General features: G+C 35.9%; 1 protein-coding gene across 4 annotated transcripts in view; it reads left to right on the forward strand.

Annotated features, from left to right (window-relative positions):
- Positions 1-14797, forward strand: part of LOC111862443 (protein unc-13 homolog 4B) — a 42499-nt gene that overhangs the window by 12913 nt on the left and 14789 nt on the right. For all 4 annotated transcript variants that reach the window (XM_033750744.1, XM_023847838.2, XM_023847847.2 and 1 more), the window contains 9 exons: positions 1074-1185; positions 2456-2500; positions 4038-4197; positions 4643-4819; positions 5505-5726; positions 6914-7032; positions 9390-9542; positions 10900-11040; positions 14557-14608. In XM_033750744.1, the coding sequence (XP_033606635.1) occupies positions 1074-1185; positions 2456-2500; positions 4038-4197; positions 4643-4819; positions 5505-5726; positions 6914-7032; positions 9390-9542; positions 10900-11040; positions 14557-14608 (1181 nt within the window). The remainder of the gene's footprint in view (positions 1-1073; positions 1186-2455; positions 2501-4037; positions 4198-4642; positions 4820-5504; positions 5727-6913; positions 7033-9389; positions 9543-10899; positions 11041-14556; positions 14609-14797) is intronic.

Raw genomic sequence — 14797 nt, forward strand, 5'->3', positions numbered from 1 at the left:
CTAATTTTATTCTAATTTATTTTAATCTGGACATAACTGCACATCACAAGGTTTGTGCGTTTATTACTAGTCTACATTCATCAGAAGGGTGGATTTGCTATGATAATGGTGACACAAGTAACTCCTGATGATTACCTAGAAAAGGTCAAAACAATTATATAATAAATAATAGCGATATGTCAGTATCTAGTTTCATCTTCATTTGAAGATATTTACGTTGTGTTGACGGAGCCATTTACCCATTTAAATTTATTTCCAAATTCACTTGCATTCAGGATTAGCTCAGATTTCCATGCAGTGAAACTTGTCACAGGTAGGCCTTGTGACCTGAATTGTGCCTGCATTAGATTGACTTTGTAATATTAACTTAAAAGAATGTAAAATATTCCAAATAATAAGACAATTTGCATGTTAATGTAGATCCCCTGTTCCAAATTTATTATAAATCTTTCAGCTCTTCTGGAATCATACAGAAATAGATGCAGATATACATTTTATTCAGTCTGTATGCAGAAACACATAAATCGAACTTGAAATTTTTACTTTCATGGCATTCTCTTGATGAGATTGAGAAAACCCATAAAGCATCCTAGGTTATGTTGTTTTCTGAAAATATTCAAAACTATAACACCAGAATATGAAAGAAGACTGTTAATCACTTCACTGCAATATTTGGTAGTCTTAACCTGAAAATGTGTTTTTAATTTATATTTTAATACTTCCTTGAATGATGATAGTGTGTTCAGACAGGCCATCTGAGTTCTTCTGAAAATAACTATATTGCTAATGAAAGCACATAGGTTCATCATTATATTACTAAGTGCTGCTGACATTGCAATGTGGTTGTAATATTATATCAATTCCATTTGAAGATTTTCCATTTCATGAGACTAAAACTAATATGCTTTTACTATACTGTTCCTGAAGCAATATAGACATGTACATTTGTGATTTGATCACACCAATACTTATTTCTTCATAGAGAATTGTAAATTTATTCTGAAGGATGTATAAATACAAATGTACAAGTATGATTAATTATGGACATTTTCTTTCTTCTGTTATTTATGCAGGTTTAAGTAGCCCATTTTGTTCCCTTTATTTGACTTCTAGTAACACTGTGCATCACAACACATCAGTGAAGCTGGAAACTTTAAAACCAGTATGGAAAGAGGAGTTTCAATTGTAAGTACCTTGCGTGCGCCTGCCCACACACATTTTCTCTGTTTCTCATGTCTCTCATCCCTTCATAAAAGTAAAGTAAAAGTAAAGCTATCCCTGTACCAGGCTGTGAAGGCCCATAGGGTTGTGAGACGTTGAGAGTCCCACATTATCTAGACAATCGGCTCAAAGATGGTGGTAAGGTTGTCAGCCTTACGCTCTGGCTGCGCTTTACTCCCCAGGAGAATTATTTAATTAATTCCTGATACTCATTTCACTTAGAGGCTGAGTCAACCCCAGGGCCATAGTGCAGCTGGAAGGATTAGGTTAACTGAAAAAAATCCAGTGACCTCATCGGGACTTGAACCCACGACCTTCCAGCTTGTAGCATAGCCCCTCAACCAACTACCTTCATATGCAAGTCAATTATATATTCCTTAGTTGTGGGATAATGAGAATGAAGTATGTATTCATAATTCTGTGAACCAGTTCCTTTTATGCATGACATCAAGGAAATGTCACATTGTTCACTTTACATAAGAAGATAAGTTGAGAAGGCAGAACCATTCTTGAGGGTAAGATATGATATATGATAACACAGAGGAAATATTCCACATTTTGCTTATACTCAAAACTATCTTGCCCATGCAGCTGTTGCCTGGATTACAGACCCACAGCTTCTAATTCTTGAAAGGAGATAGGGTGGAAGTGATTCAGGTGGGATTTCTAGCATTGTTCATTAAATCTTAATGAACTCTGCATGGTGTTGTTTACATTCAATCAAACTCCATGATTTTAGTCCGCAAGTGAACTATACTGACCGAGTGACTGCTGCTTGTCGGTGAAGTCAGTCCCAACTTTATTGGATAGAGGGTGTCGCGTGGTCAGTGCAATGAATCCCCCACAGCCGTTAATTTCGGTTTTCTAGACTGGAGCTGCTGTTTCCTTGAAATAGCTCCTCAGTTATCCTCATGAGGCTGAGTGGACCCCATCCCCTACATTACATTTTCTATATAACACTGAGGTACACAGAGATTTCAAGCCTGGTGTGAAGAATTAGAACTATTTCTTAACAGAGGTATATTAAATTGCTGAATTTGCCTTCTCCCTTAGACATTGTTATAGAAAACCCTTTTTTCTTTTACATGTAGTTGTTTTTTATTTCCTTCTATGACTTATATTGTGTTTAGCCATATACAAAGTTTTGGTTGGATAAACATATATATCACAGTTTTATTCATTTATAGAATAGCCCGTGAATACTCGTACATGTGCATATTTAATTCATTTACAGATCAGTAGAAAATCCAGAAGATGATGTCCTCTGTGTTGAGCTTTGGTATGTATGACATTACTTTTACCTTAGTCGTATTTTGAAGTGCGAATAATTGTATGTTTACCAGAACAATTTCAAACAGTACAGTCACATGCAAAATGTTTCACTGACTCTTAACTCCATATATATGTACATGTCTGGGATTGTGACATGTTGTGATTTCAGGGGACCAGCATAATAAATCAGAATTACTGGGTTTTTGGACTTTTTCCATCATCCGGTATTTTCTGGACTATGGAAGAAGTTCAGAAACCCAGTAATTCTGTGTGTCATCCACCATTGTCAGAACCCCTTAGAATAATAAATCAGGTTGTCAAATTTCCTCACAAAAGACTTGTATTCTCTCACCTCTAATTATATATCAGTAAAAGATAAAGCACCATATACTCGTAACCTTCATATAATGAACAACTGTACGTCTGGCAAAGACTGTCCCCATTAACTGCTATATACTTGAACTACTGGAGGAGATGATGACAATGACAACTACGACAACAATGTTGATGACCATGATGTTTTCCATCCACTCCCTTTTCATACAGTTTGTTTAAGTATTTATAACATCATTAATCCTTTGCAAGAATATAGGAAATAAGCTAATAAATTGAGCACCCAGACTACTAACCAACTGACTGACCATTGAAAATTATTGTCTTCTGGAATGTGATGTCATGTAATTTGGTAGATAAATCCTGTCATGTGATAGAGTGACTGTAGACAGGTTTTGAACTGGTAATTGGATTTACTGAACTGTTACAGATCTGTGACTACAAGTAATTATAACCGTTTCACTAATTCAAATGCTTTACAGTTCACTAGAGCATACACTTAAGTCTTCTCAGCCTGCTGTGTCTTCATCAGTCTTCTGGTAACAGCTTCCAGCTGCAGACATTCCCCTTCCTCTGGGTTTGTGAACTGTTCTGGCCTCAGCTAGAGCAACTCTTGGCTAAATGACTGACTCAGAGCTGGAATCAGATTTACTATGACTGCCAGTTCACTGCCAATCAATTCATCTTGGCAACAAGCCCCTTGAGGCTCACAACCAGATTTTTTTTTTTGCAACTGAACCCTTGTGGTCATCCTCTGGTAAGGGGATTGGTTTGTTTCTTATGAATAAGCTTCACCTTTGTCAAGTGTATGTACTACACACGTAGCATAGGTCTACATGGTTATGGGGAATGCCTTTTCCTCCTTGTTGACGCAGAAAACACTGCTCCTCTGTTGCATTGTTGCATTCATGCCTGTTGGCAGAGACATTACCTAGCAACGGCTATAGTATCATTGCTTATTTCATGGTCATTGCATAGCATCAGGTCTGCATGCCACAGTACCAAAGTTTTGGAGAAATTTGGTACCTGTGTACCAAATTGCATGGCCTCGCATCCCACAAAACAGTAATATTTATGGTCATCACCATGGGAACCTCAGACCTCACTGCTTTTGAAATGCATCTATTAACTTAGGCTTAATTTTGTCAATATGTTAAATTTGCTGAAAAGACTCTTGAGTATATAAATAAATGGGCTCATATTTATTTTAGGAATTTCATCCCAGATAAGACAGTTCAAGAGAAGATTAAAGAGATTAGAAAGGTGAAGGGTGTGAAAGGTCTAAAAATATTACTGAAAGAGGTTGTATCTTCAGCATCTGCAAGAAAACATGACAATAAATTGATTGGAAGTGCATTCATTCCTTTGAAGGTATGGCTGTTGAAAAAATATTATCCTTTGATAAAATATATGCTCAAAATGTTAATCTTAGACTGCATAATTCCAAAAGGACTGCCATATGACTTGGAAGCAAACCATAATTTTTAAGAATATCACATTACCTTTCATCTGATGAAAACGTTTTTGATGAAATTAATAAAACTAAAGAAACAATATGTATATATTTTTTAATGACATTAGACTTTCTGGAAATTTGATGTCAGTATTTAAACTAGATGTTTTATACTCCCATAGTGGCATTAATATGAAATACTTCTGGTTCATGTTGTTCCCTAACAGTCTAAGTGAATAAATGATGTAACAATTTGATGTTTGAAGCCTTGTTTATGGTACAGTTTCAAATCCTTCAGTTTTGACAGTGTGGATGTTCATAAGTAACTGATTCATTTGCAATTTGTCACTGATTTTCTTTCAGGATATTTCAGCAGCAGGCCAATTATTGTCATACAGAATAAATAAGAAAGACAAAATGAAGAAACGGGGTGATATAAAGCTTCACCTAACATTTTGCTTTGAGAACACAAAGGCAGCATTCGAGGAACACAGGCATCTGATCAGGAATGTAATTCTTCATGAAATTAAAACTTCACAGGTTAGCAGGTTTTGTTAAATTTGAGCCATGGGAAATATCAAGTAAATTGTAAAAAATTCCATGATGATGACTTTCATCAGAGGAGATGGAGTAATACCAATGAACTGTTGTGTCAGGGAAACCAACCTAATTGTGAAGTGAAAGCATGGGTCAATGAATTATTGATTGAAGGGTTCATAGTCAATTCCCTTGCACTAGTTATGTGCTATTATCAACAAATCAAACCAACTTTCGAACATGATCTGAAAGGTGCACTAAAAATGAATGCAACCTAAATTTTTGTAGTTATACCTCCAGTAATTGGTCAGCTATAATTAGAGAACAGTATTTTCTTCATTTGCTGATGCACTTTACTTCTATCCAGAATATTAAGGCAGATGTCTCTTGTCTGGTATTTGCTAATCTAACTGAATATTTTTGTGGCTTCTCTATGACCCTCACATGCTATATCTGAGAGAGCATATTGAGTCTGCATTCTTTCTGGTTTGTTGCATGCCATCATTCTTTCAACTCACATAAGAGTATTCTTCCAAATTCATGAGCACAAAGCTATATAACTTCTGAAGTTATCATTAAATAAAACAAGAAGTAATAAATTATCTACCAAGATAGAGACATGAAGCAAGATATATATATCTTCCTCTTTTGCATAATAAGTAAAAAACCAAACATTTTATTTCCATAGGTAGAACCACACAGTTGGAATGGAAATTTGTCAGGACTTGCTGAGAAAATATTAATTCAGCATCGTGTCCAAAGTGGTCTCTCCCTGGTTTCTGAAACACTGGCTCAATGGATTGAGTTCAGCAACATCCACACATGTCACCCTCTTAGCTTTACCATATTCTTGTCCTTGCTACAGAAACTAAACAGGACCATTCAGGAAGATTTGGCCACAGAGGAAGAGGTAGGAATTGATTTTCTTCAAGCAAGTATAGAGTAACTTATAGCCTTGAGGTTCATTATATCTGTGAGTTTACATGACTCATATCTAGTTATTTCTTCATACAGAAGTTTCCTTATACCAATCTCTTCCAGCAGTCAGTACAACTGCACATTTCAAGTACTTTAATTTTGATTATTGTACTGTATTTTCAGTATGATAACAGTTTCATGCATGTTGAACTGATTACATTGAAAAATCACAATTGGAATTTTAACACATTAAATTCAGTTCACTGTAGATTAAAAATGAAGAGTATAACACACGCAGTCACAGGAGCAAGACACAACATAAAACACAATACACACAAGATAATAGATAGAGTGCTCCGACAGAAGAGATTAGAGGTGACTCGAGAAGTGAGATACGACGTAGGAAAAATCCTGAACAATTTTAATATTTTTAATATTTATCAGTATATATGATAAATATATATTTTAATTATTTTAATATGAAGACAAGGCATGCAATGAACTAGTTTAACGTTAATCGAATAAGCACCTGAAGATGGCACTTTTGTGCCGAAACATGTAGTGCGGGAGAAAGGAGTGAGGTAGATAAGTGTATGCACTAAAAGATGGTGAAATAAATCATGGAAATGAAGAGTTCACTGAAATAACATTGCAGTTAAGGTTTCACATTCAGCTATCTGTAGATTCGAACAGAATGAGAACACGTTTCAAATAGTTTCTATAATTCTAAAATAGGAGCGGGGATAGTGTAGTCAGTATAGTGACTGGCTATGGGCTTGACGACTGAGGGGTCGGAGTTTGAGTCCCATTAGGGTCACAGATTTTCTCTTCTCCAGGTCATCCAGACTGGCTCTGGGGTCCACTCAGCCTCCTATCCAGGGGCTCTTTCCCTAGGGGTAAAGCTGCTGGGACATGAAGCTGACCACTCACCTCCAGCTAGTGCCAAGATCAAGGAAATGTGGATCTATACATCCACTCCCCCATACGTCTTCATGGCGTAGTGCTTAATTACTTAAGCACGGGGACAACTTTACCTTACCTTTAAAAGAGCAGCATATTAAACTTTCAATAATGCTGTTGTGGTCATTTGAGTTTGGATTATTTTAGGTAATCAGACTTCATTTACCAAAAATGTATTTATATGAATATTCCTGTGAATTTGCAAATTTATATTTTCAGAAGAAGATGTTCTGGAAGGCTGCAGTTACATTACTACCATTCTGTCTATCTGGAATTAGAAATATACAAGTACTCGCTTCAAATAAGAAGACTATAAATGAGCCATCCATTATTCTCAGGTAGGAAAACTTGTAATAGTGAAATCATGCATATTGTGATTATGCAGGAACAGCCCTCTACATGGCAGAGAAAACTGGGTGCCACCAAGAATGACAGCTAAGCTAGCATACCATCTCTCAGGGCCTTTCATTTTCGAGAGATCGATACTGAGAAGCCAACTAACAACAGGGTATGAATGTATATGGGGTGGGCCTTCTTGGCCCTTGCACTGCGACCACAGTGATCTATTGTGCCTAACAACAGGGTACATGAGGTTCCAGAGTTTTTAAAAGATGTCTATGGAATAAAGAGCTATGAAGACAATATATGGTTTCCTCAGACCTGGGAGGGACTGGTAAGGCATCTACATTAAAAATTATTTATCATTAACTCCAAATATATGGCTATTATTTTTTTATTGCTATTGGGGTGGGACTAAGTTCCTTGAACTGTGGCCACTTCTGGCCTATTGTACCAGCCCCAGATGATAGGTGAGGGTGATTGTGAAGCAGTTGGTGGAATGAAGATTGGCAGGGAAACCGAAGTACTCGGAGAAAACCTGCCCCACCACAAATCCCACTTGATCAGACCAGGGATCGAACCCGTACCACCGCAGTGGGAAGCCAGCGACTAACCACTTGAGTTATGGCACGGCCAAAGAATATATATGGCTATCAGGAGAACTGTTATCCAGGGAAATAGACAAAAATTTTGGACTAAAAGAGAAATAAAATTTAATAATGTAGAAATTAGACAGTCTTTGCAGCAAACCCCAGGAATATGAATAGGAATTGAAGGAAGTGGATATAACAGCAACTTCAGAAACTGACAGAACTAAAGGAAGTAACAATGCAACGGATAACTATTTTATTGAGTACCAGAAGTAAAGAGCATCAGAAGTGGGGATTAGTGAGAGAAGTATAGAATTGAGATATAAGGTATTCAGTAACAAGCTATCAGTAATTGGCATGTATGCCTTGAGGAAGGATGACATGATACAGGGAGGTCGAGAAGTCGCACACATCACACTAAGCAATTATAATCTGGTTTAATGCACAAATTACAAGACATACAGCACTTACTATTAATGTTTATAACCTTACTCGTACATCTTAGAAATGCAAAATCAAATCATGTCTTTACAACATATGCTTGAAATGGCTTCCCTGTTCAGCAATGCATGCGCAAGTTCTTTTTACCATGTTTGAGGCCACTTTGTGGAGCACCTGTAAACCGATGCTATTAATCGCTGTCATAAGCATTCAAATTCACTCTTCTAATGAAGCTGATAAAGCAGCGCATGACTTTGCAGCCTCTATAGCTTCAGCATCTAGGCTTTCTGACTATGAAAACTACAATTTTAGACTGAAAATACAAAATACCTAGCCTGTATCGTTTATTGAATCATAAAAGAAAGTTCAGAAAATTATGGAAAGGGACCATGAATTCAGCATGCAAAATGGCAGTAAGCTGGGCCACTCAAAACATCAGGAGAATGGTCCAGAAAAGAGCACTTGAAAGATGGGAAACAGAGTTGGCACACTCTGAAGTCACACGTCAAGCAATATGACCTATTGCAAACTCTCTCTCAGAAAGTTGCAGAACAAAGGCAAGGTCTGCAATTCATCATATCATTTTACCCAAATGATAAACCCAACATAATCACAGAATGCTTAATAAACCAGTTTGGAATGGATGACTTGTGTGAATATGACCATAGATGTCACATGGAGGCTCAAGTTGAAGCCCTGCTGGCTACCGTCAATAAAGACATCCCTGTTAATTTCTTACCATGTGATGTCTCAAATTAAATACAATCCTTGAAATTAGAAAAGGCCTATGGTTTTGATGGCATTCAAAATGAATGTGTACAGCATCTTTCAAGAAGACTTCTTTTGCATTTAACACATTTATGCAATCACACTCTTAGGCTTGTCACTTCCCGGCACCTTGGAATGAGGCAGAAGTCATTCTGTCGTAAATCCAGTTGCTGGAAACAGGGAATTTAATGAACAAATGTGTATTGTTTTCATTGACTATGTCAAAGCATTTGATAGCATAAAAAAGAGACATGTTATAACAGATTTTAATGAAAATGTTGTCCAGTACCTCTGACAGACAGTTAAAAGAATGTAGACACAATGAAAAATATTTATTCGAATGAAGTAATAGATAAGTAACAAATATACAGCTTAATTAATTTATAAAATAGCAAGGCATCAATGGACAATATCAAATGAATGATTAAGTTGATGTGAAATCTGTATTGTGTAATAATATGAAAATATGCACATGAGTACAGCCAGTATTGAAACTTAGGTCTGATCATTTGGAAATATAAATTATCCTGATAGTTAATTGAAATTTCTTGTTTCAGGCTTTTAAGTCTTTTGAAAGACCTACGGCCTCCTAGAGACATAATCTTGTTTCCAGCGCCTGTTAATGACTGGCCGCCATGGAAAAAGAATACAGATTATCGCGACATTCACACTGCTGTCATTGAAACAACCATACAAGGAGCAGCAGAGTGGTAAGCTACCTTAAGCTTATTTAATTCAACCTCTCACAAAACATGTTTCCAAATTACATCATTATCAGTTTACTCACAACATTTATTCTTCGAAAGGCAGCAAATGCATGCTAAATACTCAAGTCATTAAGATAACAGGTGATTTTTGCTGTGAAGTTCTTAGTGTTACATCATGTTGAAAAGCTAAAAATTTCCAATATTTTGAGGTAGATGCTGAAGAAAGATACAGCAGATTGTCTGCAACATTTAAGATATCTTTTTTAACCCTTTTGATATTTTGCAGTGACAAAATGGCTCTATGATGAATATGGGCTGCCCTGAAAACCATAAGTATCATAATAATTATTAACCAGATTCTCAACTGAAACCTTACAATGTCTGTGTTCATTAGCAAAATGTACACAAAGATAACCATATTTTTAATCTAAGCATACTGAACAAAATATTTCAAGTAATAATGCATCTGATTTGTATTCTGGAGGTGACAAGTTTGAATTTCAATTAGAACCTCAACTATTCAGAGGTTTTATGTGGTCTTTCTCAGTTCATCCAGGTGAATTACACAATTCTTCCATTTTAATATTAACCTCTCCCTCCTAGGTAATCAAAGTAACCACACTCATTTTTTTAAAGATTTGCTCACCATGTTTCTATAAATATATTTTTTTCTAACCCAACCAAGCCATGTGTCCAGCCTGTCTTAATCTTCTTTATTGGCCTACCCTAACAATAGTAAGTGAACTATATTACGAAATTCTTCATTATGTAACATCCTTTGTTCCCCAACTTGGCATTCCTCTTTGATCCAAATGCTTTCCTTAGAATTGTGTTTTTAGACACTTTAAATATATGTTCTGAATCAAGATCACTTTTCAAATATACAAACAACTGGCAAATATAATCTGTTCATACATATCTTAACCTTTAACGTTCCTTTAAGCAAACACAATGATATGCTTGAAACTGAATACTATGAAGCATATCCTTAATATACCGTTCTCTTAATTTCACACACATATATATATACATGTTTTATGTTCTCAGCATGGTGATTATGAAGAATATGGTCTTCTGGATTGTAATGCCATGTAGTTCAGAGACTTCTGACCAATTTGGATGAAAATATTGTCTCACCATCGGGGTTGAAGTGTAAGTGATGCAAGAATCCAGCAAAATCAGATGGCAAGCTTGGGCTGTCTTTGAACTACATGACATTGCAATCCGGACAGTTGTACTCTTCTGTCTTCTTTCTTTCTATTTTGTTGTTCCTAGGTACTTAAATTATTTAATAATTTTGAAGTATCTTCTGGTTAAAGTTGTATTACAGTAAGACTTATTATACATTTCATTTTGGCAGGTTTTCCAAGGTCACCGAAAATTATGGTGTGAATGATGTCAGTGATGAAGAAGAAAAGATAAAAGGACTTTGTAATGTCGTGGTTACTGTGACAGTGTCTCTGCAGAAAGCCACAGACCTTCATGATACAATATTTCAAGAGTCAGTATTTCAACCATTACATATTCACTACATATCCACCATAAATAAGATGAACAGATGTACTCTGCAGAGGGAATTATGAGTGACATGCTAATATACATATCCTTCAAATTAATTACAAGAAAATAAAATATGGATAGTGTGAGAAAGGGGTTGGGGACATTCTATATTCTGAAGGTGCCTCATTTTACAAAAACTTAATAATTAATACCTCATAATAAACACAGAGCTATTTACTGTTAATTAATAAAGATAAAAGGAGAGTCTAGATTATTATAAATTGAAGGAAGCATAAGCCATAGTTCGAAGAAGGATGTTCAGAATTATTAGAGCAAAGAAAATAAGCCAAAATGCAATGATTACAGGATCCAAATTAAATAAATGGGGATAATCTGAACAATATAAAACTTGAAGCTAGCAGGCATTTCAGGAATAAGAAGAAGGAATATCTGAAAGACAGAATTGATGAGCTTGCAATGAACAGTAAGAACAAGAACATGAGAGACCTGTAATGACGAATGAATGAATTTAAGAGGGGTTATCAACCTAGAAGTAACTTAGTGGTGATCTGCTAGCAGATTCCCAAAACATTTTGAATAGGTGGAAGAACTACTTCTCTCAGTTATTGAACATACATAGTGTCAGTGATGTTAGTCAGAAATACATACAGCTGAGCCATTTATGCCTGATCCCAGTCCTTTTGAGATTAAAATTGCTATTGCAAAGCTGAGGAAGAATAAATCACCAGGTAGTGATCAAATTCTGGCAGAACTGATTGAAGCAGGAGGTGAACTATTACGGTCTGATATCCATAAACTTGCCCCCTCGTTGGTGTCTCCACCTTATCGTGGTGAGGGGGTTTGAGTATGCCAAGGACCCTGAGAGCTATACCAGCAGTAGCGTAGCTACTGGCAGGGCCTCCCTTGCTGGACAGGTCAAAGGGTAGGCATCAGACGAAGAGAGACACCAAAAACTGATGCCGGAAGCAGCGTCATCAGCAGCGACTTGAAGCACAGAACAAATGATGCTCGAGATGGTTCAAGTTCGTATAGCAACAGGCGTGACCAGAGTGGTTTGAACGGCTGTTGTACTGCGATGTGGAAAGCAAATGGAAAAACTACCACATTATCACTTTTCCTGGACAGTCTCTTTCCAAAAACAGAAGATCACATTAAGTGGAGGAACTGTTTTGGAAGAGACTGTGGACCTGTCATCTGACAGTTACTGATCAATCAATCCATAAACTTGTTAATTCTATTTGGAGTAAGGAAGAATTGTCTCAGCAGTGGAAGGAGTCTACTATTTTACCAGTTTACATGATAGGCGATGAAATTGAATGTAGTAATTAGTGAGGAATGCCAGTGTTATCAACTTCATAGAAAATTTTATCCAGTATCCTTCTGTTAAAGTTAAGTCCATACTTAGGTGAAATTATTGGGAATCATCAATGCAGGTTTTGACATAATAGATCAACTACTGACCTGTTTATGAAACTAGTTAGGCTGATTAAAATGTGTTTAAATGAAACCAATGGTAGTGTCTGCATAGTTAAGAATTTGTCTGATACTTTTCCTATTCAAAATCATCTGAAACAAGAAAATGGTGTGTCACAACTGCTATTCAACTTTGCTTTAGAATATGCCATTAGGAAGGTCCAGGAAAACTAGGTAGGATTGAAATTAAATGGAACACATCAGCTGCTAGTCTATGCTGTTGAGGTGAATCTACTGGGTGATAACATAGATATCATAAAGAAAAACAAAGAAACTTTAATTGATGCTAGTAAGGAGGTTGATCTAGGAGTAAACACAGGGAGAACTAATTATATGTTGCTGTCTCATCACCAAAATCATTACACAAAGATAGTTAACAAATCCTTTGAAAATGTGGCATAGTTCAAATATTTGGGAACGACAGTAACAAATCAAAATTTGATTCAGGAGAAAATTAAGAGGAGACTGAATTTGGGAAATGCTTGCTACCAATCAATCTTTTGTCTTCTCTTTTGGTGTCTAAAAATGTAAAAGTTAGAATATACAAGACACCAATGTTGTCTGTGGTTCTGTATGGATGTGAAACTTTATCTCTGACATGAAGGGATGAATAGTGACTAAGGATGTTTGAGAACAAGGTGCTTAGGAGAATATTTGGACCAAAGAGGGGCGAAGTGACAGGAAGTTGGAGAAAACTACATAATGAGGAGCTTCATAACTTATACTCTTTGCCAAGCATAATGAGAATGAAGTCAAGGATGATGAGATGGGCAGGGCATGTAACTCGAATGGGGGAGAAGAGGAATGCATATAGGATATCAGGGAAAGCCAGAAGGAAAGGGACCACTAGGAAGACCAAGACATAGGTGGGTGGATAATATTGAAATAGAACTTAGATAGGATGAAGTGATATGTATTGGATTGATGGGGCTCAGAATCGGGATCATTGGAGGGCTCTTGTGAACACAGTAATGAACCTTCGGATTCTATGAACTTCAGGGAAGTTCTCGAGTAGCTGCTTCAATTTTCTCTACAACTTTTATTTTAAACATTATTTACTCGTATAAGATATAAAGCATACAAGAATATACCATCTACACAACAACACACTATATTTTAAAACAAAGAAGACACTACTGTATCAACATTTGTTTTTATTAAGGCTCCCTATGGTATAGTCGCTTCCACTGGCAAATATTGATCAACACATAGCAGGTCGCAGAGTCCTGCCATCAATACACAATTTTTAACTGTTAACTTTTATCATTTTAATCTTCAGCATTTTAATTTCTCATGTTTTTAATTTTAACTTCTTTAGGTTATAATTTTAATTTGCATTGTTTAAGTACATTCAGTTAAAATTTCGACCAAGACTTATTTTATATATACTTATGTATTTGTATTAAGTCCTAAAAACACAGTAGGGATCCTTATTTAGAGAACTGAATGAGAATTGGATGCAGTTCAGCAGCTTAAAACTGAACACTATACGCCTGATGGTGGCCTGATATAGGGGCCGAAACGTGTCACATCTATAAAAGCCTTAATAAAAACAAATGTTGATACAGTAGTGTCTTCTTTGTTTTAAAATACAGAGTGTTGTTGTGTAAACAGTTAAGTTCTTGTATGCTTTATATCTTATTTGAGACACACAACAGGTTGCAAACTATTAAGATTATTTACTCGAATACATATTTAATAAGTTTTGCTTTATATACATACAGGAATGCATGTTGGTCTTCATGAAAAGGGGCCTTACTTTAATCAGTTTTAAGAATGTGTCAAAAGATTTTAGTATAACTCCAAATTTTATGAAAATCCATTCAGCAGTTCTCAAGTTTTTCCACGTATACAAATGGGTAGATGTACAGGTACATTTTAATAGCTGTTGTGCGGGGCTGCAAATGCATCTAAAGGTCAAGCATTAAAGTTATAAATATTGAATTAATAAACATGTTCTGATTATTCATGGCATAAATGCTGGATACATTGATATTAAAACTTGTTATCTTTATACTTCCAGGTATTTCCATTTCCCATATGTAGATGCGCTATACAAGCTCTTTGATGATAAAGTAAGTATACTAAACAAGGCTGCCATAAAAAAAAATTACAGTTGTAAGGGGCTAGTAAAGTAAATTATTGGAATTAACAAAGCTTTGAACATAGTAATATGAAAAGTATTATTTAAGAGTTAATTTGTAATCTGAAGTTTGAAAATGAGGACTGTAAGGTGATGTTTCTGACTAATGGATAAACTAAAG

Source organism: Cryptotermes secundus, unplaced genomic scaffold, assembly GCF_002891405.2.
Source record: "Cryptotermes secundus unplaced genomic scaffold, Csec_1.0 scaffold744, whole genome shotgun sequence".
In the NCBI taxonomy this organism is placed as follows: domain Eukaryota; kingdom Metazoa; phylum Arthropoda; class Insecta; order Blattodea; family Kalotermitidae; genus Cryptotermes; species Cryptotermes secundus.